We start from the raw sequence: 27736 nt of genomic DNA, 5'->3' as shown, positions 1-27736 counted from the left end.
AAGCAGGTTTCAGGCTCTGAGCTGTCAGCACACAGAGCCCGACGCGGGGCTCAAACCCACGAACCATGAGATCATGACCTGAACCGAAGTCGGACACTCAACCGACTGAGTCACCCAGGTGCCCCGCCCTTTTTTAAAAATTAGGTTTCATGCCCAGTGCAAAGTCCAATGCAGGGCTTGAATTCACGATCCTGAAATTAAGACCTGAGCTGAGATGAAGAGTTGGATGCTTAAGTGACTGAACCACCCAGGCGCCCCAAGAGTGAACTAATTTCTAACATTTCATATTACATACATTATAGCATAAATTGGTCTCCCCTGTTATCTTATGTTGTCAGATATTTTAAATTGTATTTAGGTTGGGCTCATTAAAATCCATTTATGATTTGCATTTTCTTTGGTAATTATCTCTACCCCAAATGGTCTCAAACTACATATTTTACATATTTGATGGATCTGGATGTTTTATATGCATTCATTTAATTCCTTAATTAAAGCTGAAACATTGTTTTTAAGTCAAAATACATGCTCATAATTTTAAAGTTTTTAAGATAGCCTCGGGTGGTCATCATTATTTTAATATGACAAATGATCCTCCTAATTCCAGTCAGCTATCTTAAAAACCTTTGTTGGTTTTATGATGTGGCATACAGAAGATTATGGCTAAGGACAGCTTGAACACATAGGGGACAAGACACCATTTTTGAGCCCCAGGTACAATAATAACTGGGTGAACCTAGGTCATGTCTTACAGCTTCCCATTGTCTTAGTCTCATCATTTACAAGACTAGGGCTCCCATGGCTGCTGCAGGAGCAAGGCCTGTGTGAAAGGAGCCATGCTCCTTCCTGCCGCCCACTGCTGAAGGCAGAATGTTTTCATCACATACGGATCACACTTAGACTTGAGGGGATTGTGCGAGGAGAGTCAGGACGTGTCAGTCTTCGTTGGTAAAGGGCTTGGACTGGGAAGTACTGCTTTTCTATTTAGTGTGTCAATATCAAGTCTTGGTGTCTTAGTAGCTCCCATTTCTTGACCCCATGTTCATCTTGTCTTAAAAGCCCAGAGTTTGGAGTGACCTGTTCTTGGCCAGCGTGTGGAGTTTCCACTAAAAACACTGGAGAGTTTGTCAAGATGACTTCAAATTTACTTTCATTGTTCAAAGTTGTATGGAACAGCAACAAAAATACAAAAAATTCAACTGAAAATACAGGCAAAGGACTTAAATAGACACTTGTCTAAAGGCAATATCCACATGGATAATAAGCACGTTAAAAGATTTTTAGCATCATTAGCTATTAGGATAATGCAAGCCAAAACCACACTGAGATAACACTTCACATCCAGTTAGATGATCATAATAAAAAAATAACAAGTCTTGGTGAAAATATGGAGAAATTAGAACTCTCATGCATTGCAGGTAGGAATGTGGAAAACAGCTTAGTAGTTTCTTAATACACTAAACATAGAGTTATCACATTAGCTAGCAATTCTACTCCTAGCTTTTTATTCAAGAGAATTCAAAACAGGCACTCAAACAAAAACTGGTACACAAATATTCATAATCACTCTATTCACAATAGCCATAAGATGGAAATAATCCAAATGTCTGTCGATGGATGAATGGATAAACAAATGTGTATATCCACACAATGCAATGCTATTCAGCCAAAAAAAGGAATGGAGTACCGATCTATAATACAACGTAGGTGAACTTTAAAAACATTATGCTAAGTAAAAAAAGATGGGCACAAAGGCACATATTTTGTAAGATTCCATTTATATGAAATATCCTGAAAAGACAAACCCATAAGTACAGAAAGTAGATTAGTAGTTGTCATGGGCTGGAGGCAGGGGACTGGGGAATAATTGCTTACAGGGTGTGAGGTTCCCCTTTGCAACAATGAAAAAGTTCAGAACCAGATAGAGATGATGGTTGTACTACATCGCAAATTTATTTGATGCCATTGAATTGTATACTTTAAAATGATAATTTTTATGTTATGCGTATTTTAACACAATAAAACAAATTATGACTCAATTTACACAAAGTAGAAATTTACATTTCCACTAAAGCAAGAAGGCCTACCGTATGTGGGAAGAGAAATTCCATTCTTATCAGCTACTTGCAGCAGTGGAAAAGGGAATTTTTTTGTTTATATAGTTTTGTGATTTAAAGAGACAGCATTTCAAGGCATAATAAAAAATAATACTCTGGGGTGTTAATTTTCAAAGTTTTAGGCATGATCTTCAGCCAATCAAATTTTTGCTTGTAGTTCCATGCTGCTTTGTTCTAACTGCTAAATTACCCTCTTTCTCTTTTTTTCTTTCTCTTTTCTTTCATTAGCATCGTCTCTGTTATGAGGTATAAGCTGGGCTTTCTTACAGTTTAGTGCAAAACCAATTATCTCTCAGTTATAGTGCGGTTTTTGTTTTCGTTTGTGGCCAGTGTTTCTCACACACTGTTGAGCATCAGAATAAAAAAAAAAAATCTCCAAATTAAAATATTTGGCAGATAGTGATACAATAATGGGTTTTGGCTCCCTCTTGGCATTCTCATGTTTTTGAAAAGCATCACACATACAGTGTTGGCTATAATGAAGTAAGCAGCTGAACTAGAATTTAGGTTTTATTTCATCTACTTTAATGTGTAATACACATGAACAGAGAGATATTTAATAGTTATAACCCCAGTGGCAAACTGCGGTGTGAAAAAAGAATTATTCTTTATTTCTTTTTTTTTTAATTTTTAAAAAATGTTTATTTCTGAGACAGAGAGAGACAGAGCATGAACGGGGGAGGGTCAGAGAGAGGGAAACACAGAATCTGAAGCAGGCTCCAGGCTCTGAGCTGTCAGCACAGAGCCCGACGCGGGGCACGAACCCACGGACCAGGAGATCATGACCTGAGCCGAAGTCGGACGCTTAACCGACTGAGCCACCCAGGTGCCCCTTATTCTTTACTTCTTAAAGTCTGATTCAGAACTATCTTCTCACTTACTGTTAAATTGCTAATTTAAACTGGTCCTTTCTGGGTTTAATTTCTATACAATGCAGTGATCAATTTCTCATTTAATTCAGGTCTGTGGTTCGGTCTTATTCTGGTTTAAAATTCTCTGTTTGTCCCCCCTATTTCCGGGTTGTTCTGCATTTCTGGTGGTCTCTGCACCCCTTCTCACATGCTGTCACCACCGGTGGGCTTCTCATCTCTGCCTGGCACAGGTGGTACCTTTAGATGGCTTGGATGAGGGCAGGGTGGTGGTCCCACAGGGAAGCAGCTTCATGTCACTAAGCCCCTACCTGTGACCCAGCCTACAGTTTTTGACAAAATATTTGCCTTAGTTGAGCCACAATTGAGTAAGTTAAACGCCTCAGCATTCCTCAAGGGTGTGGCATTCAGAGAGCCATCTCCCACTCTGCCAGGGACTCTGGGGTCCCTCACGCTGTCTTTGGGGCTTCTGCATGTGTGTCCCACTTGGGAATCCCAGACAAGAACACAGGCAGAGTGTCTCTGATTTCGCCTCACACTTCGGAGGGAACTCTGGTGTGGTTGCAAGTTTTTATTGTGCTCAGATGAAGAGGATGGTGCAGATTACTCAGTTTGAAGGAGCAGGAGACACTTGCAAAGGCTCACAAACAAATGGGATGATCCCTGCCCCCCTACCCCATCCAGCCCCAGCTAAATAAAAGCACCGAGTGCTTTCTTTCCTTCTCTCCCTTCCCTTCCTTCCTTTCTTCGTTTGCAAGAAAAATGGAAAGTTTAGGGCACCAGAGAATAACAATAGATTCGTAGTAGGATTGCATATGTATTTCAGTATGTTCAACTACATGAAGAAACACAGATTAATTTCCCTAGCTATCTGATTTTTATCACATGTATCCACCCAAATAAGCCAGGAGAGAAAGAATAGCAACAAAGAACAAAACAAAAACCTCTCATCCAGTAAAATTAGTTCGAATCATATTTAAATCTTTTTAAGTGATCGGTCAGACAATATTGGATAAAATTTCAGAAATCTACTCCACTCGCCTGCTCTCTCCTGGATGGTATCTGGGTGCATGGAGGAGTGTTAACGCTTCAAGGGCGTGGTCTTTGGGAAAGAAAAGAATGTCTCTGAGCCGTGCAGTATCCTACCTACCTTCATCCTGCCCCTCCATCCCTGGCTTTCCCTCTGAAGTATCAGCTGCTGTCATGTGCATGGTCTTTGCCTCTCCCCTCTAAGCCACCCGCTGCTACCTTCTGCTGAATTTGTGGCTAGAAAATGGCCCTTTCTCATCTTAGGGTGCTGACAGCTGTCCTTGAAAATCTTGTCTCTCAAGATTTGTTTGTGGAGCCTGCAGGGATCTGAGTTTGAGTCCCAAACTGCCCCAGGCCCAGGTACAGTTACAGAAATTCCTTACCTGCATGCGAGAACTTCCACATCCTACTACTGGCCACAACAATTGTAAGGCAGCACTGAATGAGAAGAATACAGACCCTCTCTGTGCCTGTGTATACAGTACAGCCAAGTTCTTTTCTATATGGCCACCCTTGGGGACGTTTGAGATACCCCACCATGCTGACTCCATCAGGACACCTGAAGAGAAATTAGCAGAAACTTCTGGGGTCTTGGTATTCCTCTCAATGAAAGCAATTCATCCCCCATTCCATACACCTGGCTATCTGCCTCTTCTGCTCTGTCTCCTGTCACCCCATTAATCTACCAGGGCTGTAGGTTGTGGTGGATATTACTCCATTTCTCTTTGTTGGAATGTTCCTCGGGCGACATTCAACAATCACATTCTGCAGACCTCTCCTTGATAAGTTAAATGGATAGATAAAAGAATTTCTCTGGAAACAGCCTTGCTTTTAAACTGTTTGTCATGTTACCATCTCAAAAATACTATATTAGGTGTCAAAACTTGAATATTAACTCTTTCTGTCTTTTGGTGGAATATTCCTCATGCTGCCTTGCCTTCAACTGCCCCAACCTGTATGCTCACACAAGCATAGACACTTTTAAGAAAAATTATCCAAGACATGGACATAGGATGTAGAGACTGATGGACGTCCTACCAGTGTAACGCTGAGTACTGAATAGGACACATAACGTGACTGAGGATTAGCTAATTTTCTAGGAGTGGTTGTCTTCATTAAACTATCTTTTCACTATTGATTAGCATACTTTACAGCTCTGTAAGGATATAGGTTAACTTGTAGGACACTGGTATTTGTGAAATCATTTCTTGACTGGGATCACTACAGCGGATTCTTGTTCAACAGTAATGTAAAAATTATATCTATCTAAAAGAAAAAGTAACTGCAAATATTAGGGTTTATTGCCATACATGACATTAATCAGTTTTATATCTAGTTGCAAATGATTTTCAGCGTTACTGTGACTGACAGACTATATAAATCTTCATTTCTTGAAGTCTGCTTTGAACTAGGTTTAACATCTTACTGGTTCCCTTATTAATGAACTGAGTAAAGTTTTTGACACTTCTTTGTTTATAACCTTTTGAAAAGTAGAAGTAGTGAAAGAGGCTTTTAAAGATGTATCTTCACAGTTTTGGGGGGTGCATGTTTATCTTTCACTCAAATTACCCTTGGAAATATGTTACAGAACAGAAAAAAAAACATCTTTAGGGCAACATACAGGCTAAACACTAGACTTCTTTGAAGTATGTGGAAATCGGTCGTATTCACCATGGTACTAAAGAATCCTAAAAAATATTGACTTTTCCATCACTCTTGTTTGGCATAAAATTCAAAGCAAAACCTTTTTTGTTCATCCAAACATAAGGTACAAGTTCTGTTTTATCCTTTATGATACTTTCTAGCTAGAAGTCATGTTGAAGAAATTGGTGAGTGCATCTCTGCTTGAAACCAACATCTCAATATATGATTTCCTTTAGAATATCTGTGTACTATGTTGGAGGAGGGGGTGTAAAAAACGTTTTATTCTTCAACCAAAAAAAGTCCTTTTCTCAAAAGTTGTATAGATTTTTAAAAATTATTCTGGCAAAAAAAAGATAATTGAATAGTCATGTGAGATAGGTTTATGTATGGAAATCAAGTTAAGAGTAAATATATAGATATAGCTATAGATAGATGTAGTGCAGAAACAGATGTAGATATAGAGGTAGATATAATATTGACCTTGTAACAAAATCAAACATTCATTTATCTACCATTTATTTATTTATTTATTTATACATACATACATACATACATACAAGCTGGATATTTTGGTTTTGAAAATTTCCAATAATCTATTTGGGTTATTTTTGCCCAGTGCAGTAAATAGGTTACTTTCAAGATAATTGGAACTAATTGAGTAAAAATAAGGCAGAGTCTTATAGAGAATACATAGCTTCTTCCCCTACAATACAGCCCTCCCAAATTCTTTGTATTTACACTTATTTAGATGCCATTGTAAAATCAAAACAACTTTAAAGGAGAAGGGAAACGTGAGGGGTGAAATGCTTGGGTAGGCCGCCAACTACAGAGAGTGTTTAGGATGTTAATTTCAACCATGGTTGATCAGCGAGCAAGAGGACATTTTGGGGTTTATACTTGACATTACTTACGAATGTGTTCATTATGTATAAAATATTTTATCTTAAGCCTGTTTAACTAATATCTTTATCTCCTCATTTGAGTGACATGATTTAGGGTGTTGTGAGGTGGATGGTGAGTGTGCCATACCCATCACATACCCATACGCTCATCTGTCCCACAGCACCCCTTTTCCTGTCATTGCTGTGCTCCAAGTCTCTTGCCTTAACTCAAGATTTCTGTTTATTACTACAGAGAATTTCTCTGCATACTTATTTGCTCCTCAGCTTGCCATTTTGATTTTATATCTACCTATTTGATTACCATGGTTGCAAGATGATGGATTGAACACATTGCAGCTTGTCTCTCTTATGTTCCTGGTCCCTAAAAATGGCTTAAGAAATGGCAAGAAATCCAAAATTACAGCAAAAAAGATAAGGGTGTGTTTTTGGGGCTCATTGGCCCACACACTGTGAGAATCCTTTGAAGCCCAAAATAGTTCAAGGAGAATTTAAGTGGGAATGGCTACTGAGAATGCCTGAGGATTATTGCTGCAAAATGGGAATGGGCCACATCTGGAAGTGTTTGTGGTTACCAGGAGCCTGGAGGGCTCAAAGGCCAGCACTGGACTACTTTGTTGGTTGTGCCATTGCAGGAGCATCTGTCTCTCTCCTTGCTCATTAACTCCTACCTCATGATTGTCCAGGCTGTGAGGGGCTCTAGACACAGAAAGTGCCAGAGTTTGAGTTAGATATACACATGTGCAACTCCTTTTTAAAAAATAGTTTATCATACATTATATGTGCAGAGTTTAGATCTATATGACCTAGTGAATTTATATTAGATAGCATAGGAAGCTCAATTCTATTCAAACCTTTCCCTCCTAACATAGGGCAAAGACAGATGAAGTGTAAAAAAGAAAAAAATAAAACATGGCCCAGAAGTGTTGAACAGTGAGTAGCAATAAAGTTCTCCCCTTTTTACTGCTCCTGGTTTGAGGCTTGGCTGTAGTAAAATAAAGAGGATCTAAAGTTTAATTTTGCTTCTGTTTTGAAATTTGTATTTCATTATGTTTACTATTACCATTTATAGTGATGAAGAAGGTAAGTGTCCTTTACCTTAAAATTTTACAAGAGCATTTTATATCAATGCAATGTCATTTTCATCTGAGCCATACCTGAGAGTCAGAATAATATTCGGAGTTAATCAACTCTTCCCCTCGATCCCCAATTATTACCACTTTTGAAAATAAGTATCTTTCTGTAATAGATTATGTTCACTGAGTTGGAGCTAAGAGAGAGAGTAACTAATCTGAAGAGTTAATCAACAGTCCCTCCCTGGTTCCTAAATAATCATCATGATTTCAATAAATTCTGCAGTTTGCTCTTGGCAAATGAGTCTTCCTATGTTGTCTAGAGTGTTTTAAAAACTCATGCTATAAAATGCTTATTGTAGACACTTTAAGCAGGTGTACAGAAATAACTATGATAAACCAGCAATGTGTGATGAATGACCTTTCAGACTTAGCACAGATGACTGGCAAATGCATGTGAGAAAATAGACTTTTCTAAGCAGTTCACATGGGAGATGCTGTACAACTTAGAATCATCCATCAGAGAAGACTGAGCTGGCATTAATTCTAAAAACCCGTTAGTATAATTCTTCAATTAATGGATAAGTAAACTGAAAATTAGGGTAATTAAGTGATATATGGAGTCCTGCAGTCCGTTAGTGCCAGAATCAAGACTAACACCAAGGTTTTCTCACTATCAATTCAGTACTTTCTCACAACATTACACTAAACAACAATAGAAAAGTGATTGATGAACTATGATTATTTAATTCAATCTACCTTGGTTTGAAAACACCAATTCAATATTTTATTTAAGCCAACTGAAACCGAAAGGAGCAAATCCAAACTTAAAGATATTGAAGGCAATTACTATTCAATCCGTTATGCAGTTAATAAATACATCTAGAAAGTATGCTACATATTACCGAGTAATTCATCTTCCCCAAAGACATGAATTCCACATGTCATACTTTCCGTTTAATAGCACAAACTGTAGCAAGTAGATAGGTATGTGCATATTTTTCTGACATGTTTATTAAAGCCGCACAACAGCTACTAAATAGATATTCTGAGAGCAAGGAGTTCTAATTTCAAAGGAGGCTTATTGACTTGTATTCAGTTTCTTATAGGAAAGCCTTGGGGAAGGGGTCTTTAAGAATTTGGTGGATGAGGAAAATGGTATAACTGGAACAGAGGTGAAAATTCAAGAAGTTGAGGACAACATAAGACTACAAAGTTACTTCAAGAAGTGGTAGAACTTTATACTTTCTTGAAAAGTTTGTCCAGGGCTGGCCATGTTAATCACAGTTGACAATCGCTTTTAAACTGTCTATTGCTCTTACTGGATCATAAGAGGCAAATCTAACTCTTTTGACGTTACTTTTGTGAGTCTAGTGAGTACTGAGATAACCTGCAATCCCAAAACCTAACTCTCAGGACTAAATATGAAGGCTGTCTCCATCAACATTCCAGTATTATTTATTCTGGAAAATTCTTTCCCAGAAAGATAAAGATATAAAACAGTAAATAACTTCATTGTTTGCTTCAAGATCTTCCCCAAAATGCAATTATCTAAAAGGAATGCGCTCAGACTTTTTCTAGAACAACAGTTTTATTTAGGTAGGCAGCCTTCTGAGGACAATAGATGGTTCAAATAGGCAAAGAGATCACTCATCCCAATATTAGTAACTCAGGAACACTTATCTAAGATCCTTACCTTCATTTGTCCACAGAACCTAAACCATGATATCAAAAACTGTACCCAGTCCAAATCAGATTCAAGCTCTAAACACCTAACTTCAACCACCGAAGCCTTAAACCCTAGAAATAACTATTTTCCATCTTCCCCTTTTAAGAAACTGAATGTCTCTTAAGGTGATGCTCTCCCTTACTCTAATAAGTTAATCAACTGAGCTTTCTTTGATCAACATTTTAATTTGGTGGTCTGTTTGGGGAGTTGTCAGCTGACATGACTAATAGCAAAGAGGGTTTTTGGCCAAAAGAGTTGCAACTACTGTATTATTCAGAAGATGTATCTTAAAGTTTTTGCTAGGATGTTGATCTATTTATTTTTCCATTATCACTTCTTTGTTAGATAAGAGGTTATGGGAAGTATTTGTGTCAGAAATTATTGTAGTCAGCATTTTATGTCATTTTTCCTGACGGTCACTCCACAAGCACCTGTAAAATACAGCTGCTAGATTCCTCCCACTACTGACCTGCTGGGAGACAGGGCAGCTTTGCCTGGCTTTCTCTTCCTTCACTCTCTCCTTTGCACAGGAGTATGCAGATATAGCTGATGCCTTGGCCACCATGCTGACTCTCAACTCAGCTAATTTCTTTGCTCCCCGTGGAGGTATGAAGAGGTCCTGTTAACACCAAAAGAAAAGCTAGGAGTTTTCCTAAAGGCTACTCTGCCTGACTGAGCTGTGAGCTGAGTTTCCCTTCATGTGACCTTCCTTCATTTTGTTGAGGAGCCAGGTGAGGAACATTTCTATCCCTAATTCCAAATGTGAATGTATGTGGGGGAAGATAATCCCCTGAGACTAGGAATTTCCCTGCACCTACAAAACAAGCACTGTACTTTGAGGCAGAGAGAAGAGATGGTGGCACACCTGTGACCAACTGCCTCTGTATATTTAATGTTCCTTCTGTCTGCAATCCAACAAGGTCAGAAAAGGCAGAATCAAGGCTGGCTTCATGGGCATGTGACCTGTGCAGTTGTACAGGGTCACATACTTGGTTTAATACCCGGTTGTCACTGTCTTGATATTGTCATGATATCTGATCAAGGGACCTGCTTTTTCCTTATGAAAATTACATAGGTGGCCCTGGGCAGGCTTTGTTTTTAGCTTTTTTTCTAGACACCATGGTCCTTTATGTAGAGCCTTAAAGTCCAGTGTCAAATAGAAGATGATAAATTCTCTAAAATTCTCTCTTGACAATCTTGCCTTTCTTGCTGCAAAATATTGCTGCCTATCTTGAAGAATCAAAAATCCAAGTTTAGGTAATGAAATTTGAACTCTCCCTTTTGAAGCTACTTTTTAATAATTTTAACCTCTAGTTGGTCCAAGGCAGAAGAAATCTGGAGAATGCCATGTAAATAGAATTTTATATATAATTAATAAAAACATAAAAGCAAAATACAAGCAGCACTGGTTAAAAAATAAATAATTGGGTTAAATATTGGTAATAAATATGAAAAAGTTTCCTCTTTTGTAACAAATACAGATTAATAAAAATAAGATAAATGCCACAGTGGAAAAATATGAAAACATACACAAATACCCCATTAATATGTAAAATAGTAGTCATGCTTGATTAAAAAAAAAAAAAGAAATGCAAATACAAGGAAGTATTTTATCTTCCAATCAATTGTAAAATAATTTTAAGGGTTAAAAATTCCTTCAAGATTGCCAATATCCATTCTTATCTGTTGCTGACAGTAGAACAGACTACAATATGCATAACCCAAATTTTCATGTTATTTATTCATTTCATCCAGTAAGTTTACCTGAAGTAATTTACCATAAAGAAAGGCGCTGTCAAACAGTTATGTATAAAAAATTCACAGCAATGTTATCCATAGTGCAGACAGTATGACACTAGACATGTAGAAATAATCAGAGATGCAGTCCAGAATTTATATGTAAAGATGTTCACTGTAGTGTTATTCATAATAGAGACAGTTCCCACCTTTGTATACAATGTTTTCTTGAAAATATGTATGTATTCAGAATGCCAGTAGGATGAAAAACAGACTTACATAAAATAAAGATGTTTCTATTCCATGAGAACCAGAAATATCATAAATTTCTAATAAAGCCTTGCCAAAATTACAATTTCAGTGAAATACTCCCAGATATCCTACTTTATATTCTACTTTGTTTCAGTTTTATCTTGAGAATGATACTTTTTCTTATTAGTATCTGTGGTTGTTTCATTCTTATATTATCACATAATAAAAAAAAAGAATTCTGAAAAAAATAAGTCCTCAATTAATTGCACAAACTTGAAGAACCAAAATCAAATAGGCTAATGTTTTTGTTCATTATCTGATTTACTCATATTAAGGATTCTATTCAGCATGTGAGATTTGTTTTAGGGAGAGTAGCACATATTTCATGAGAATTTGGATTTTGAAAATGAAATAAGTCAAAAACCGCTATGGTTAAAAAAAATTAAAAGTACCCAAAGTACTCAACATAAGTCTTCAAATAGGAGAATTATAAATACTTTACAGGAAAGCCTTTCAATTCCTTGGAATACTGGAGGAGCTATTCCAGGTGGAGAAAATTTTAGTTCATGGGCTTTCTGGACAACATACACAAACTTAGCTGTTTTAGGAGTAATTTGACTGTGGGTAAGGAAAAAGTTTTCCTCAACCCTCTTAGGATTCCTCATTGGGTCTGAAAATTAAACTGACAAAAACAGATTCACAAGTGAAGAGAATATACATTCACTTAATACAGCTTAATGTGACACAAGAGACTTCATAAGGCAATTAAAACCCGGAGAAACAGACCTGAGTTTTTTTATGAGCAGTGAGATGAAAAGTGGGCTATCCTATAGAAATATGATAGGTAAGACAGTGTGAGGTTAGTGGAGTAAACTGGGAAACTTAGCAAGACTTGTTTGCTCAGATTCTTGATATCTCTTTGTCTTCACACATAAGGATTGTCCTTTCCTTGGGGTATCCTGAGGGAACATCTCACATGAGGGTTTTATAACTTGTTTCAGGAAATAAGGGGGAGGAGAAAAGGTCAGAATGAGCTTTCTGCTTCTGCTATTTTCTAAAACTTCTTCAGCTTAAAATATTTAATATTTCCAGTTGCCATATTTTGGGATAGTGTGCCCTGAAGTGCATCAGAACATCATCCCAATGATGAATGGGCCTGGCAGGTCATGATCATGGAGGAGACAACATTCCTGCAGACATCACATTCTACACTTTTCCTTCTTTACTCCTTTGAATAGAGTTGCAGGTTAGGTTTGTGATAGAGCTGGCCTTCCCATAATTCAAGGTATTGGGCCAGAGTTAAGGGAAATTCTTTCTCCAGGATCTGGTAAAAAGAATATATCACTTTGTATTAATATCACACACTAATAAGTCTTAGATACATATAAGAAGACAAATAATAAATATGTTGTAAATTACTGTAAGTTTTTCTTGACATCTCTATTTCCAGGATGTTAACATAAATGTCAAGCTCTTATATATTCCCTTAACACCTCCTGTTGTAAACAATACTAGCAACTTTCTATAAATGTTTATAGCTCTCCTGATTTACTGTAAGCTCCCTAAGGACGGAGAATTTGTCTGTGATACTTTGTTTTATTTTTAGCACCTAAAAGAGTGAGAGGCACATACAATGTGCTTAATAAATATATACTAAATACACAGAAGCAAGTAAACATTTGTTGAGCAAATGAATGATTAAGCTCCAGTTGAGAACTTCTGGAAATCTGCTTAAGACCAAACGCTATCATCTCAGGTTTTCCATGATTCATCTCATGGATTTGCCATAATTAGCCCTGATATTCCATGTACTGTATTTCAGTCAGGCCAAATTAGCCTTGACAGTTACATAATTCTCAAAATGAACCATCTATGTTAAGATTTTTTCTTTTATGTACTCCTACAGCTGATAAAACAATATAATAGAAAATTATTGCTTAATAAATGTTGAGCTGCATGTAAATGTAGAGCAGGAAAAGCTTTTCCTCTACCCTGTTATGTTTACTTGTTTGTTTGTTTTTTACCAATGGTGTGTGTGAATGAATTAAAAAAAAAAAGCAGGTTAACAAATTATATCTGATGTTAGTATTTAAAAAAATTTTTTTAACGTTTTATTTATTTTTGAGACAGGGAGAGACAGAGCATGAACAGGGGAGGGTCAGAGAGAGGGAGACACAGAATCCGAAACAGGCTCCAGGCTCTGAGGTGTCAGCACAGAGCCCGACGCGGGGCTCGAACTCACGGACGGTGAGATCATGACCTGAGCCGAAGTCGGCCGCTTAACCGACTGAGCCACCCAGGCGCCCCATGAGGTTAGTATTTTTTTTTAATTTTTTTTTTTGATGTTAGTATTTTTTATAAAGAGAGAGGATTTACAGAAAAGAAGTGAAAAGCTCAAAGAAGTGGTTAGACTAGAAGACTTGTATACCACCTTAACAAAGATATAAATTGTGGTAAGGTAACTAGGAAATAAGGGTTTCTTAGTAAGGTTTGTTATGAAGACACATCTCTAGGTCATCTTCAGTCGTATCGGCATGGAAAAGGCATGATCTTGACACAAGGGGAACGTATGCTCTACTTTGAGGCAGAAATGAATAAGGCAGAGGGTTCTTTTTATGCGTACTATTTCTCAGTTGCCTTCCATGCAAAATAATTCTTATGCCAAAGTAGCAACATTTTGGAGTAGCTTATTCTGACTTCCATTTAAAATCTCCCTTTTTTTGGGGCGCCTGGATGGCGCAGTCGGTTAAGCCTCCGACTTCAGCCAGGTCACGATCTCGCGGTCCGTGAGTTCGAGCCCCGCATCAGGCTCTGGGCTGATGGCTCGGAGCCTGGAGCCTGTTTCCGATTCTGTGTCTCCCTCTCTCTCTGCCCCTCCCCCGTTCATGCTCTGTCTCTCTCTGTCCCAAAAAAAAAAAAAAAAAAAAAAAAATCTCCCTTTTTTTGAACATTCTAGCATTTGACCTTGCGCTGGTGTTGTATTTGCACTAGATTGGTGTATGTTCCACATCTTTCAAAAGAAATTACAACTACAGGGACCCGTTATATTTTAGATTCCAAAACCTTTCTTTTGTCTCTTTAGTACACTTGTTTATACTTTCTCTCCATAATCCAAGAGAAAATAGTAGATATTAACTCTTCCCAAAGCCTATTCTAGAAAAGTTCTGTGGATCAATAAATATGCTTTGTATTGGGAAAAAATGTGTAAATCACTTTCGTGGATATATGAAGTGAGAAATGATTCAAATAGAGAAAAATAAAATTCTACCTCTAAGCTATACTGGTTTATTTTTCTCTAAGCCTTACTATCTCAGCGTGCTGCATTTATTTCTTGAAAATTAAATTTCTTGAAGGAGAATGTCATTGCAGCCCTTCTTTAGTTGGCCTCGGATATTTGCATATAACTACCATTCCAGTGAATATGGGTTTTGCTTAGCAATTAATCAGTGTCGGGATGCCTGCCATTGTAGAAAGTAATTCACATGCAGATAGTTTTCTTAACTTTCCTCATTGAATTCCAAAAAAAAAAAATGTATGAAGCATCTGGATTTTTGACATACCTCTGTCTCCAAAGCTGAAGTGATAATGTTTTCATTGAAGAGATGTAAAACACCTGGGGTGTTAACATTTAATTGAAGCTTGTTTTTTTTGAAAGAACAGAAATGAATTTGTACTTTGTCATAATTCATTTCCCAGAAGATGCAGTTGCTCCACAGAAATCAGACAATAGAACTGTTACCTCATTTGATTTTTAGCCAGATAATCAGGTTGAACAATATCTAACAAATATTAATGATATTGTAATGAAAGCACTGAAAATGTAAATAAATACTATCTTGTGATAAATGTATATTTCATTCAACAAAAGCAAATACCGTAAATATAATTTTTACTTTTACTTTTTTCAATCTGTAATACCACCTGGCGATATTCAAAGACAAGTGTGCCCAGAATAATCTTGTCTCATTGAATTTGGAAGAATGTGAATTGTGCTATTAAACTCTTACATATAAACAAAACTTATAATAGAAAAGAAGATTTTAGTAGGCTAAATGTAAAAAAATTCAGGACAGTAGTCTTGGTAAATCATACCATTTTAGAGAGGGAATCTTTCACATTTTAAATTGAAAAAAAAAAAAACAAAACCCTGAAATTGTCAATCTTCTTTTCTATCTTCTTTGTTCATGACACTAAATAGAAGCCACAAAATTGAAGGATCTTTATACACGAAAATTTAAAATCACATGTTCATGAAATAATATAATTTTTTTCATCTTTATTTCTGATGAGGACTTAGAAAATTAGTGAAGAATTCTTTAAAGGTAAAATTATTGTTGCAAGATTTTTCTTTTTTTTTTACCTCAACACCCAGGATTTGTTGTCTCGCCTTCAAAGGATAAAGAGGTAGACACAAAATAAAATGGGCAGCAGGCAAAATATTAGAGTATAAGATTAGAAAGTAAGAATAGCATGAAAGCTCTCTTTATAGAGAGAGGGCACTGGAAAGTGAATGTGCCGGACTATAAGCAAGGGTCTTTGTTTTATAAGGTTCTAGTCAGCACTCCCTACTTTTCCCCCTTGTTCCTTCTCAGGTTCTACCTTTATTGGCTAGGTAATCCTAAATGCCTACTCATTCCTTTTTGACCGGCTCATTTCCATTGTATGAGGGGTGGTCTACGGCCATACCTTTCCTTTATGGTCTACTTATTTTTAGTTAGGTCTTTTGTTAAATTCCTGAGGACAACCTGAAGGGGAGTTGGTGCTGTTGGTTACGTTCTTAAGAGGAACCTTATGCCCAGAGGGGGTTTGCTGTGGTCAGATGCTCCCAGCTCTGTTTTTCCCCATCCAGGATCTTCAGGTCTTAATCTTTCCCTCTCTGCCTATTTTATCCTATCTTTCCCTATCAAATTATGACATAGAAATATAAAATGAATACATTTCACAGGTTTTATTTAGCACAATAATTAATGAGGGAACCAACAATGTATTAAAAACTAGTTCAAAGAATTTGAGGAACACACATGTAAAGACAAATAGAAATACTGAAGTGAATGTGCAAATACATACAAATTTGGTCACTATCCATTGGGCAATGAACAATTACATCTCCACTGGCCAAATTCATTTGCATTTCTAACAAAAATATTTATTTACATTACTATCAGTTTTCTACAACTTACAGAATTATAAAATACATTTAAGACCATGAAAAGCTAAAATAATCTGAGTGTTCTGGACAAGCCACCAGTAATCAGCTTTGCTCATTTGAAAGTCTTTTACATTTTTTCTTGATTTACAAAATTTGAATACTTGCTATCTGTTTATATGTTAGGGAGCAAGAATTCCTATCCTCTCAAAGTCCTTCTAGCTGGACTAAGAATCAAATTGACATGAGACAGATTAACAGGAGAGAATCAAATTTAATAGAGTACATACAGAGAATCCACACAGACATGAAAATTCCAAAGGCAGTCAGGCAAAATGAGGTACACATATCATCCTGAATTAAGGAGAAAGGGGTAGGGATATGGGACTCTCGGGGCAGGGGGCGGGAAAAGGACCTCACAGGACAATAAGAAGAACAAATGTTTGGTAATTAGATATTTGTCCTGCCATACAGATGGGTCACTCATATAAAATTTATCTTTGCTAATAGAAAGATCCCAAAATTAGACTCTTCTATATATTTAAGGGAGGGGCAAAAGTGTCTCTTGAGCCTGTAAGGTCGTGATTGCCTTCAGCTCAGAACAATCTTCACATCAAAGTAGACCATCTTGGGATGGCCTGACATCAGCCCCTACAATACAAGTAACTGCAATTAATCTTTACCAAGGATAACTTTAACCTTATATCCCATTTCACATGAGCATTTATGTAGATGTTTCGTCTTCTTTTGTAATAATTTTTAATGCAATATGAGAGAATACAATGAGTTATTTTAGGGATAAATTAAATTAAGGGTTTCTTAACATGATAAAGCATGGGACTCTACAAGTATAAGAACAAATTTGTTTTGTAATTTATGGTGTCATTCTATACATAGTTGAGTTTATATGTAAACTATCATGTGAATGTGGTAGACTTGGTATATTTGTCTAAATGCATATTTCAGGGATAATATCTAAATCTTTCATCAGATTCTTAATGGGACCCCACAGTTTCTAAAAAGGTTAAGAACTTCTTCTCCAGAACAAAATTATTCTGACCTACTTGTCTGCCCGCTATTATTTCATTCAATCGTTTGGACTATTTATAGGAGGAAAGGCAGCTGGACTATCACAGACACTCAAACATGCTGGCACGACAAGCAGATTTATCTAAAAATCACCCTGGGAGCTCACACTGGGTTGTCTGGACAGTGAGCTATTTGGGGGAACCTTGATCTTCCCACTCACTTACACCTTATTTCATCAAAACTGAGTGCAACACAATTGAGTTTCTCATAAGACTGATGGCTTCCTTCTCCCAGTAGGAGGCACCAAATTGACCCTTACTAGACAACTCCTGAGAAGTCTTGGTACCTTGACCCCATCTTCCCTTCATGCTAGTAGTCTGATTACTTGCCAGTTACCACATAAGGGAAGAGAGCAATGGGCAGATGAAGTGCCTTTCTTAGAATGCAGACACATGCTACCCAAGCCATAGAGAGCCCTGGCATGATGCCAGTCTATGTGATGCTAAAGAGGATCAGAGGACCTGTGCCTTCTATTCTTGATGAACTTTGGTTGCCAAGTTCCTCAATAAAATCTATTCCTATTTCTCAACCCATGCCATAAAATGCTCTGGAATTTATGCCCAGGGTTAGGGAATACAGTTGGTGATGCAAAAGGGACATAATTTTATAACAGGTGTTGACTGTAAAGAGATCAAAAATATGCCTCAATCACCATCATAATATGTATGTATTCTTTGGTTTTCAGAGTATTTATGAGCTTGCTGGAAAAAAAAAATGTATGCGTTCTAGGGGTTCAGAGAGACATAAACAAGTTTGGTGAACTTGCGGGGAGGGCAGTGGAAACTAAGTAGTAGGCAAGACTCCAGGGCCCTTCAGGCATGATCCACTATTAGGAAAGGAGACAAGTATGGACATCAGGATTCAGCAACAGGGGTGAATTTAGAGAGGAGGATATTATGGCAACATCATTTGGATACATTCCTGACTCAGTCAATTTGGCAGCATGTGCACATCACGGGCAAGAAAAACTTACAAAACAAACATACAAAAAAATAGTAGTTTTCCTTAAGCTTTGGGACCCTAGTAACTGTTGGGGAGCTAAAATGTCCTGTCTCCTTCAAGGTCCTTTTAGCCAGACTAAGAATCAAATTGACATGAGAGAGATTAATGGGAGAGAATAAAAGTTAATAGCAAACATACGGGGAATCCAAACAAACATGGAAGTTCCCAAGATAAAGGTGTTATTTTGAGGCAAAATAAGGTATACATGTCATTCTGAACTAAGGAGAAAAGGGTAGGGAAGAAATGCAATTTAAAGACAGATGAAAAATATTAAATGTTTGGTAAATAAATGTTTGCTAGACCACTCAAAAACAATGACACATAGAGGACTTTGATCAAATAAGACTTGTTAGGTTCCTCCCTGTCTATCATACCTAGCTTATACCAAAATGTAGTTCTCATGGTGATGGTCTCTTTCTGGAGCAGGCCCAATATCTATTTTTTTAAAGTGTTTGACGAGGAGGTAAAGAGATTTTCCTGAATCTACTGGGTTTTGATTGCTTTTTAACTCAAAATAATCTTAATGCCAAAGACGCTCATCTTGAGGCAGCCTGCCCTTCGTCCCCAACATAATTCTGATGTAGTGACCCTATAAAAAATGGATCATAAAGTGATAAGAGAAATTTTTCTTCCAATGCTAGAAAAATATGCACAGGTTGTCCAGAACATTAGAAAGCATTTGTCAAATGCCTGAAATGAGAGACATTCGTGAGAACAGCAGACTGAGGGAGATTAGTCACACGATGAAAAGAACTAGAAGTGAGCTCTGAGCCATCACCTGGAGCAGCCCAGGAGCAGTGAGGGGAGCAAGTATCTGAGCTGCATTCAATAACAAAATACCAGCAGTTCAAGCTGGTGATGTCAAGAATTTCAACAGCAATAACATAATTTGAACTGCCTATCCAGAAATGTTTGCATGCGTTGCCATATAAACATAGGTATAGATTTTGACATAAAATTACTTACTGCAACACAAATGGCATAATCTGTATTGTGCACAACTAGCTCTTTCACTTCTTGGATGTATCTTAGATACCTTTACAAATCAGACTCCAGACTCACAGAGCTTTAGTTTAAAGCCTGGGTTCTCAACATACTGAGAACACCCCCACTTTGTTTGGGCTTTACACTTGTGGCTTCCTTGGCCTTTCTCCATCTACATAATTTGTATCATTCTTTGATACATATATCTTCTCAAATATCACCAAGCCCCCCTTTTAATGCAGTTCCCTGTTCTTCTCTGCCACACTTTTTTTCCCATCACTCTGTAGCGACTGGCCCTACTTCATTTTTCTTGATAGCACTTATCACGACTCACCTTGACATTTTGTATTTATCTGTTTATTGTCTACCTTTCTTACTGAAATGTGAGCTCCAGGGGGATAAGGACTTTGTAGGTTTTATTACCACCATATTCTCCAAGGCCTAATATAAAGTAGGTTCTTGATAATATTGTTAAAAGGACGAATGCCTCAATTATTTATCATTCACCAATAACTGGTGATTATCAGTGGTATGAGTTCATGATAACCAACTTGTCCTTCATATATAAAAATGTGGATAATAATGCTACCTAGCACATATGGTAGATGTAAAGATGAAAGATTATTTTACTAATTATAATAATAGTTAATACTTACTGAGTATGCACTGAGCTAACCTCTCTTTTACTTGCTTTCCAACCTATAATATAGAGATTACAGTTAAACCCACTGATGAGTAACCTAAGGCCAACAGAGTTCAGAAATGACAGTATATGATTTTTATCCCAAGCAACCATATTCCAGAATGCTATCCTCAGAACTACATTCATGCCACTTCCTTGACACATATAGCATGGGCCCAACTAATGATGACTAATGTTGTTGGTAACACTATTATTGTTGTCATTGTCTTGTGCTTTTCATGACCATATATGTTCTATCACATGGATATACTATGTTTTATTTAACAAATTACCTGTTGCTATATTCTTAAGCTGCTTCCAGGGCACTGGGTGGCTCAGTTGGTGAAGCGTCCAACTCTTGATTTTGGCTCAGGTCATGATCTCGAGGTTTGTGATTTAGAGCCCTGCATCAGGCTCTGCACTATCAGTGCAGGGTTTCTTGGGTTTCTCTCTCTCTCTCTCTCTCTCTCTCTCTCTTTCTCTCTCTGCTCCTCCCCCACTCTTGCACACACACTCTCTCTCTCACAAAAAAAAAGCTACACCCATTTTTATAAATCACTACAAGCAATGTCTCAGTGCAATACATGTACATCTGTGTACATATATATAATAAATTTTCATAATTGTAATAGGCATGTCATTTTGATATATCTTACCAATTTATACTTTCAAGACATTATACTTTTATGCTTTGAGGCCCATAAAGCATCTCACATATTTGTTGGTCCTTTAAGCTTTTGTTTTCGTCATCCCTACTACATTTTACATGAGTTCAGTAGTTACTGTTAAAAATTCACAAACTCATAATCTCCTTTGCAAAACCAAAACAAATTTGTCCAATTTGTGTCAATACCCAAACCATTTTGTTTGGCTTTGCTGTTTTCCTTAAGAATCTGTTTTATCTTTGTTTGAACCATTTGATTCTAAAAGAAAGTTTCCAAATGTATGTATATTTTAATGAAGATGGTGCTAACATTTTGTTTATTTGATCTTGAAATTTCTAAGTGATCATAAGAACTTCTAAAAAATTATGAGCTACTCATATCTGTAAATATTTTAGGGAGCTTAGCCTAAAGTGTTCTGAGCAAAGGGACCTCTAGAGTACTTACTAAACTGCCATAAAGGTGCTGACTTAACATTATTTCAGAAAATATTTAGGCAAAATTAGGAAAAGAATTTAAATAGTATACATCATCTTAAAGACCAAAGATCACCCAAGAAATAAGCATATTTTAAAGTCAAGATATACAAATCATGTTTATGGTCTCTAGCTCGTTAAAGAGGGCAGCACAAGTCGCTGTAATCCTTTCTTGAAAACATGCCTTAACAATGCCACTACAGAGATTTCTGAATGCTTATATAAATACTGAAAACATCCGAAGTAGTTATGGCTCAAGATTACAATTAGCATTTCTTAATGGAATAGAGTACCTGTAAGATGCTAACTTGTATAAACAAAGTGTGAAATGTGGCTACAATAATTTTAATTGCTATCACTTTTCCAGTGAACCTTTTCAAAAGATACTTGAAGAGGTTTGCCAACTTAAATTGTCCAATTATTTGGAAAGCGTTGCAAAGTACTACTTACAAAAAGCATGTAAAATAAGGGAAGTACAGATTGCATATATTTGATTGCTTCCCCCACTTTTGTACAGGCAGGCTAGGAGTGTGTGTGTGTGTGTGTGTGTGTGTGTGTGTCTGTGGGATATTGTTTAAAATTCAGAATGGACTCTTATAGTAGTCCTCCTATTCATTATCAATGAGATCTATTTTACTTCAAATAAACATAAGATACTGTTTTCTTGCTGAAGGTTTAAAAATGATATTTAATAAAATTGAGTGCATAGAAAAATCCATGACAATTGCAGGCAAATTCCCATCTGAATACATTTGTCAATTTTTTTTCCTGTGTATGTGATACAAACTTACCTCAATATGGAGCCAAGAACAAGGAAGAAAACAACTTACTTCATCCTTTTCCTTTTTACCCTCAGTGCCATCCTCTTAGTTCAAGCCCTGATTATTTGTGCTAAGCTGGTTGTAGCAGCCTCTTCTCTCTACAGAGAACTACAAATTGGTTGGATTTGGCAGTAAGTCAGCTTTACCTCCAATAAAAGGTAAGCCGGTTCAGTAAGCAAAAACAATTTTATCTGAGCCACAATCCAAAAGGAACAACTATCATATTTTTTAGGTACCCTCATTATATCTAAAGCATTATCAAGAATGATTTTAGGCATTCATTTCCTGAGAACTTCATTTGATAAATTTATATACTTTTCACTTTTCTGATATATATTACTTTGATGTTTCTGACACATATCACTTTGTTGTTGTTTTTTTAACTGTGTGATTTAAGAAGCCTAAGGGAATACATCCTAAAAATTTAGAGAAAAATGAATTGAATTTTCATTTGTAAACCTACACATTTATCATCATATTCAATTAACTCGGAAACCTGTAGCTAGTAGGAAACACCTACTATGTGAAAGATATTGTAGGGTGCTTCAAAGAAGGTGTAATGATTTAGGAGTTGTGATCTCTGATCTCTGTAACAGAGAGCTCACAATTTCTTTAAAGGAATACTATAGAGTCACATAAAGATAAAATTCAAGGGAGTGTGTAATTTGGCAGGATATGAGAGATGTAGACAATGAGTACTATGTAAATTCACAGGATGAAGAGAATATTCAGTACTTTGCTGGTGAAAAGCCCTTTGATTTACTCATCTTCAACAGAATCACTCTGCTTTTATCTGTTTTATTTGTTTATGCTCCTGGCTAAGATTTCATCTAAAGAGAGGGTTCTGTGTGGGAAAAAGTTAGTTTGAAAATCACCATTCCCATAATGAAGTGGAGCAGAGGCAAAGATTTTTTTAAAACAATATTGGGTAATCTAACTTATATACATATGCTTGTTTTTGTGATGCATCGTGTGGTGCTTTGGGAGCATGTTGATTTACTTCCTAACCTGCCAACCTGCCATGAATTTCAAAGTAAATATGGATGCCAGTGTCTTTTCAAATCTTTCAGTCACCTGCTATTGCCTAAAGAACAAAACCCAAACTTTTTAGCAGAGCACATTCCCTATTGTGTTTCCAACTTCCTTTTCTCTTTATTTTTTAAAATTACAACCTTATACCTGATAGCACAACCATACCACCCTTGAGATGTCTATTTACGATGTTCATTATTCAAATGAGAAAACTGAGGTTCAGTATGGTCATGCCCCAGTGGATGAGAGGCTGTTCCATAAATTTAGGTTTATATGCTTCTAACTGTGTGCTCTTTCTTTAACATGCTATTTCCCATGAGACATTCACCTCTACAGCACCAGTGTTAAATCCATAATACCTACTCAATATATGTTTGTTAGATGAATAACAATCAGGAAATTGGATATAAAAGAGAAATGTAAGATAAAATTCCACCCTCAAGCTTACCTCCCCATGACTGGGAACACGGCATAAAATTATCAAAGCATTTCCTAGTCTCTCTGTATAGTTTCTTCTTTAGAGGAGGATGGTTTTCCAGTCCCTGATGGTGTCCAAAAACTAATTGTCCATTAATCTCAGAGGCAGACTATTAAGAGTGATTTCTACTTCTTTTGTAGCTAAGTACCTTTCTTTACTTTGAGAATAGGTTTTTCAAACAAAAATAACAGATGAAGGGTCAGGTTTATATAGTTCACATATTTGAAAATACTTCCAAAGAGATATACTTTTATCCAGTCAAGTTAATATCACACACGCGCGCGCGCGCGCACACACACACACACACACACACACACACACACCTTACTGCCGTTGATTTATTGGATTTTTAGATAGTGTTTGACAAGCTCATTTAATATCTCCCAGCTTCCCAGGTAGGGTTTAAGAAATGATGCTTGTTTCATCTGCCAACTCAGGAAAACACAAGTCTTTGTAGAGAACTTACTGCTCATAGTAACAAAATTTAGAGAAAATGTACATATCATTTAAAAATACATAAGGCAGGGGCGCCTGGGTGGCTCAGTCGGTTAAGCGTCCGACTTCGGCTCAGGTCACGATCTCGGGGTCCGTGAGTTCGAGCCCCGCGTCAGGCTCTGGGCTGATGGCTCAGAGCCTGGAGCCTGCTTCCGATTCTGTGTCTCCCTCTCTCTCTGCCCCTCCCCCGTTCATGCTCTGTCTCTCTCTGTCTCAAAAATAAATAAAAAAATTAAAAAAAATACATAAGGCAGAATCGAAAAGAGTTTCACCTTTTCTATAATAGTACTTAATAAAATGATAGCAAAAATAAAAATAAAAAAATATAATAAAATGATAGCAATCTATTTCTAGTACCAAGAGAAAATGAACTAGATCCATGTAAAACTTTTCTCCTGAAGAATGAGTGTGTATTTATGTGTGTGTGTGTGTGCGCGCATGTGTGTGTGTGTATGTGATTCCCATAGAATTAGCGGCTTTTGAGGAAATGAAGGAGAATATTATTAAACTGTGTAAGTCAGCACAATAAAATGTAATAGGAAGTAATATTAAATAAATTCTCTTATTCATTTGACTTTAGAAAAAAAATGACATACACTTTAATTTGTCCCAGATTAATAAAATGTTCTCAAATCTTCCCTGGTATCTTCTATTAAGTACAATATGTCTATGCATTTTATCTTTAATAAGCAACTTGGGGTAGGAAAGGTTTCGCTTTGTTATGAGAACTAAAGAGTTATTTTATCCCTGGTGCAAACCTTTGCTTCTGGATGGGGGGCTGTTGCACCTTAGTAAAACTGGCAATCCTTCAAAAGGGTTCTGAAAGCAACTATGATATTTGAAGATAAAAGCATGGAGACATTGCCTGCATTCTGTCCTATAAACCTTAGGGGTAAATCCTTTGATGTTCAAATGAGAGGACCTTAAATTCCTTTATCTTTCTACTTTTAAAATACTGTCCGTGGATTTTTTAATAAACACTACATTCCATTTTCTACACAGAATGACTGCTATTTTGTATGCAGCCTAGATAAGTACATTCTATTTTAATGTCAATGTCTCATTACATTTATTTTTCATATCTTCACTAAGACAGACTATTTCAAAGTAAGTGGAAATCTTGGGTATCATTAATTATATTATAAAATTAAAATAATCTAGAAATTTCAATACCAAAGAAATATTTACTGTCCCATTCATTAACCTGTTATCAATCAGTATTTTATTATATTTAAAAATTAGCAAAACTTAAAATTCTAGTTTCATGCTTCTCCATGGCTATTATTAAGCATCTCAAAATGAATCTGAAAGAAATTATATGTAACCTGAATTGCCCTTTGTTGCAAACCTATTTCCTCATAGAGAATGTCCAGTCTTCTGCAAATCCCCACATGTACATTACAACTATTTTGGGGATTTTCTAGGAAAGTCTCATACATACTCCAAAACTTTAGCCTGTTCCCTGAGGACACAGATCTGTGGCACTCAGGGCTGCTGTGACTCATTAATGAGGTACAGCCTTCCTGCGCTGCCTTCCTCAGCTTGTCTCTCCAAGGGCTCTCCCTGGGCAAAGCCCTTAGTATGTAACATTGCTAGACACCACTCTGAAGCACCTATTTTGATTGACCTTTTGAAATTAGAGACATTTTATTTTAATATGACCAAATATGCAAAACGGTAGAAAATACATTATAATCTCTGTATATCACCCAGTCAGGTAAAGAACATATTACTAAATACATTTGAAGACCCCTGTATAACCTACCCCTATAACATCCCACTGTTTCTCCATATCATTTAAATGTATTCATTTATATTTTCATATGCATATATATCATTAATATATAATTTTATGATGTAAATATATAAATGGTATCACAATACATATACTTCTGTCTTTGCCTTTGCACTTTCAACATTATGATTATTTTGTTCAATATTTATTTTTCAGTGTTAATTTCCTTACCTTTTTCTCTAGTTTAAGCATTTTCGTTACCATATAGCTTTTTCTTTGTATATCTTACCAGATTATTAAAATCCAGAGTAATTAGACATTGTGCAATTGACACAGAGGAAGAGAATTGGAAGAAATAAACCCAAAGAATGAATCATATATATATATATGAATTTTTCCCTCAAATGAGCTCCAATATTGGAGCTCATTTGAGGGAAAAATTCGGATAAAGGAGTTTGGAAAAACTGATTATACTTATGGGAAAAATAGGATTTTTACCTCATAATGTGTATGTATACACACACACACACAAATCAATTTTTTTTTGAGAGAGAGAGATGGCACAAGTGAGTGAGGGCAGAGAGAGAGAGAGAGAGGGAGAGGGAGTAGAAGAGAGAGAGAATCGCAGGAGGGGTAGAGGGAGAGAGCAGGAGAGAGAGAGAGAATCCCATGAGGGGCAGAGAGAGAGAGAGAGAGAGAAGCAGGGATCACCCGGAGTGGGGGCTCAATCTCACCTGATGCAGGACTCAAACTCATGAACCATGAGATCATGATATGAGCCGAAGTCAGTCAGATGCTTAACAGACTGAGCCACACAGGTGCCCCCCCCCCCCCAATCAATTTCAAGTGAAGTAAATCCATGGTACTCTTCATATAACTTTGGGATCATGTGATGGCTTTGTAATGTGTCAACTTGCCAGGCTGAGCTTCATTTCCCCAAAGTCTGTTCCTTGTATGCTTCCTGTTAGAAAAGGCTGCTGGAGAGATTCTCTGCTCATTCACAGGGAGGAGCAGCCGAACCTACAGTTGCTTTGTCTTCCCTGGATTTTTTTTCTTCAGTTTTTCTGACTACTGGGCTAAGTGTGTGCTTACTACCATGACTAAGAATCCTAGCCTCTGTTGGATAGCCAATAGATGCCTGGTCACTGATGACAGAGGCAATAGAAAAGATACGAGTTTTAGCCCATCTTTGTGGGATTCCAGCCCATGTTCCTGACATGCTGGACTATGTTATCTTCCTTTCCTGACTGCCTACCCAGCAGACTTCAAGTTCTAGCATCAGACGCAGAGACAGTCTTCCCGAGAGACTGCTTAGGCCACACGTGTCAACCCCAACTACAATCATAGTTGCATTATTCTCTGGAAGGTTCCTCGGCTCCAAATAAAACAGATTTTGTTGGATCTTGTGCCAACATTTCACTGGGTGTGTGTAAACTCACTAAGGTTTTACAACTGCCATAGGCATACTCTACACAAATATATGAATACATTTTCTCCATTCTTGAGGCATAATCTTAATTCTATGTTAAGTTGCAAATATATATTTTTTAATGTTTATTCGTGAGGGAGAGAGAGACAGAACATGAGTGGGGGAGGGGCAGAGAGGGAGGGAGACACAGAATCCGAAGCAGACTCTAGTCTCTGAGCTGTCAGCACAGAGCCTGATGCAGGGCTTGAACTCACGAGCTGTGAGATCATGACCTGAGCTGAAGTCGGACACTTAACTGACTGAGACACCCAGGTGCACCAATTGCAAATATTTTTTAAAAGATGAATTTTGGGGGC

General features: G+C 36.9%; 1 protein-coding gene across 1 annotated transcript in view; it reads right to left on the bottom strand.

Annotated features, from left to right (window-relative positions):
- Positions 1–27296, bottom strand: part of LOC125911420 (thymocyte nuclear protein 1-like) — a 43078-nt gene extending 15782 nt beyond the window's left edge. Inside the window, exons 1-2 of the mRNA XM_049615272.1 lie at positions 27207–27296; positions 9830–9979 (exon numbers count right to left, since the gene is read on the bottom strand). Coding sequence (XP_049471229.1) covers positions 9830–9979; positions 27207–27296 — 240 coding nt within the window. The remainder of the gene's footprint in view (positions 1–9829; positions 9980–27206) is intronic.
- Positions 27297–27736: the final 440 nt, after the last annotated feature.

Source organism: Panthera uncia (assembly GCF_023721935.1).
Source record: "Panthera uncia isolate 11264 chromosome C1 unlocalized genomic scaffold, Puncia_PCG_1.0 HiC_scaffold_3, whole genome shotgun sequence".
NCBI classification, from domain to species: Eukaryota; Metazoa; Chordata; class Mammalia; order Carnivora; family Felidae; genus Panthera; species Panthera uncia.
The sequence above is the reverse complement of the archived record's forward strand: the minus strand, read 5'-3'. Positions and strand labels throughout refer to the sequence as shown.